At 49.3% G+C, this 2221-nt stretch overlaps 1 protein-coding gene across 1 annotated transcript in view; it reads right to left on the bottom strand.

Annotated features, from left to right (window-relative positions):
* Positions 1-2221, bottom strand: part of LOC105543757 (myosin-7-like) — a 91276-nt gene that overhangs the window by 39741 nt on the left and 49314 nt on the right. The window contains exon 18 of the mRNA XM_011985834.1: positions 404-543. Coding sequence (XP_011841224.1) covers positions 404-543 — 140 coding nt within the window. The remainder of the gene's footprint in view (positions 1-403; positions 544-2221) is intronic.

A 2221-nucleotide genomic window follows, 5' to 3' on the forward strand; every position in this document is an offset into this window, starting at 1 on the left:
CTTCCTTTCCTCTCTCCCTTCCTTTCCTCTCTCCCTTCCTTTCCTCTCTCCCTTCCTTTCCTCTTTCTCTTCCTTTCCTCTCTCTCTTCCTTTCTTTTCTTTTGAAATGGGGTCTCACTGTGTTGCCCAGGCTGGTCTCAAACTCCTGGCCTCAAGCAATCCTCCTGCCTCAGCCTCCCAAAGGGCTGGGATTACAAATGTGAGCCACTGTGCCTGGCCCCATGATTTTTCTTAGGGAGGAATTAGTCCCTGTCTGGACAGAGGCTAGATTTTGTCTCTAAGGCGCCCTCATTTTCAAACTGTTCTTGCAGCCTCTCCTGAGGGGCACCTCCGTCCAGGATTGAGCCCTCCCCCAGCCCACAGGCAGCAGCAGTCCCCACTGGCCTGGCCCCTTCGCCCTCACCTTGTTATACAGCTTCCACCAGCCCCAGAAACGGAGCTGCAGGAACTTGCGCACATTCCGCTGAATGACTTTCAGGCCCATTCTGTGAAAAGAATCCAGGGTTGAATGGGTTACAATGAAGGTGTTAGGACCTGGCTTCCCTGGGGAAGGAGCAGGGCCTGGAAATAGAAGCCAGCAGATCTTGTACAGACACCAAAGTGCTTTCTCAAGACCCAGCATTGCCCATGTGGTCTGGGGCAGGGAGATTCACGTTGGGGTCAGAGCTTAGCAGCACGATAAAAGAACTGAAGTGAAACCTGATGGAACCAGGTCCCTCCCAGATGGCACAAGGCTGAGACAGACCAGTCATTGACTCCTGCATTTTCCCTCCTCCACCAGAAATCACCCATTAGTCTCTGAATCCCACGGATCTGCAAAGATGCTGGAATTCACCCATGTCTTGTTCCCTGCAGCTTCATTCAACTGCCATTTATTGAGGACCTCCTGTGCACCAAGGCCCTGGGCTGAATCAGGCCAAGATCCCTCACATCAGCCCCTAACTGATGTCCCTGCCTTCAGTCCAGGGCTGCAGGTGGCCTGCTGATGGGAACAGGAACTCATTCCTAATTCTATGGCCACAAAGAAATAGAGTGAATCACAGGTCATCTGGGATGGACCTAACTTTTTGTTTTTGTTTTTGTTTTTGAGACAGGGTCTTACTCTGTTGCCCAGGCTAGAGGGCAATGGTGCAATTATGGCTTACTGGAACTTTGTACTCCCTGGTTCAAGCGATCCTCCTGCCTCAGCCTCCAAAGTAGCTGGGACTACAGGCATGCACCACCACCCGCTATCTTTTTTTTTTTTTGTAGAGATGGGGTCTCCCTATCTACTGTTGCCCAGGCTGGTCTCAAACTCCTGAGCTCAAGTGATCTCCCACCTTGGCTTCTCAAAGTGCTGGGATTACAGGTATGAGCTACCAGACCTGGCCGGACCTGGTCATTTTTAAATTACCAGGTTAGGGAGATGGCTGAAAAACATGATTCGAAGAGCAGGTATGTGGAGTGAGAATTGCTGAGTTCTAATCCTGGCTCTGCATGAACCTGTCCCAGTTCCTTAACCTCTCAGACCTCAGTTTCCACATCTGTAAAGTGGGGGTGTTGGCCCTACCATGCCCCTCTCACAGCATCATTACGTGAATCAAGTAAGAGGAAGGCTGTGAAAGTGACTTGAAACTGTAAAGAGAGGGTTTATATTAGTTGTTTCCTGTTAGGGGTTAAGCTGTGTCCTCTGAAAGGACATGTTGAAGTCCTAACCGCCAATACCTAGGAAGGGAACCTTGTTTGGGAATAGGGTCTCAGCAAATGTAACTAGTTAAGATGAGGTGGTCATACTGGAGTAAGGTGGACCCTAATTCATTGACTGGTGTCCATATAAAAAGAGGGAAGACGGGCTGGGTGCAGTGGTTCACGCCTATAATCGCAACACTTTGAGAAGCTGAGGCAGGTGGATTGCTTGAGCCCAGGAGTTTGAGATGAGCCTGGGTAACATAGGGAGACCTTGTCTCTACCAAAAAAAAAAAAGAAATTAGCCAGGTGTGGTACTGTGCACCTGTAGTCCTAGCTACTCAGGAGGCTGAGGTGGGAAGATCAAGCCCAAGAGGTTGAGGCTGCCGTGAGCTATGATCACATCACTGTATTCCAGCCTGGGCCACAGAGCAAGACCCCATCCCCCCTCAAAAATAAAATTTAAGGCGATGGATATCCCAGTTATCCTGATTTTGTTATATGAATGTATCAAGTTATCACATACAACCCAAAATATGCATATCTATTAGGTATC

Source organism: Mandrillus leucophaeus, unplaced genomic scaffold (assembly GCF_000951045.1).
Source record: "Mandrillus leucophaeus isolate KB7577 unplaced genomic scaffold, Mleu.le_1.0 Scaffold29, whole genome shotgun sequence".
In the NCBI taxonomy this organism is placed as follows: domain Eukaryota; kingdom Metazoa; phylum Chordata; class Mammalia; order Primates; family Cercopithecidae; genus Mandrillus; species Mandrillus leucophaeus.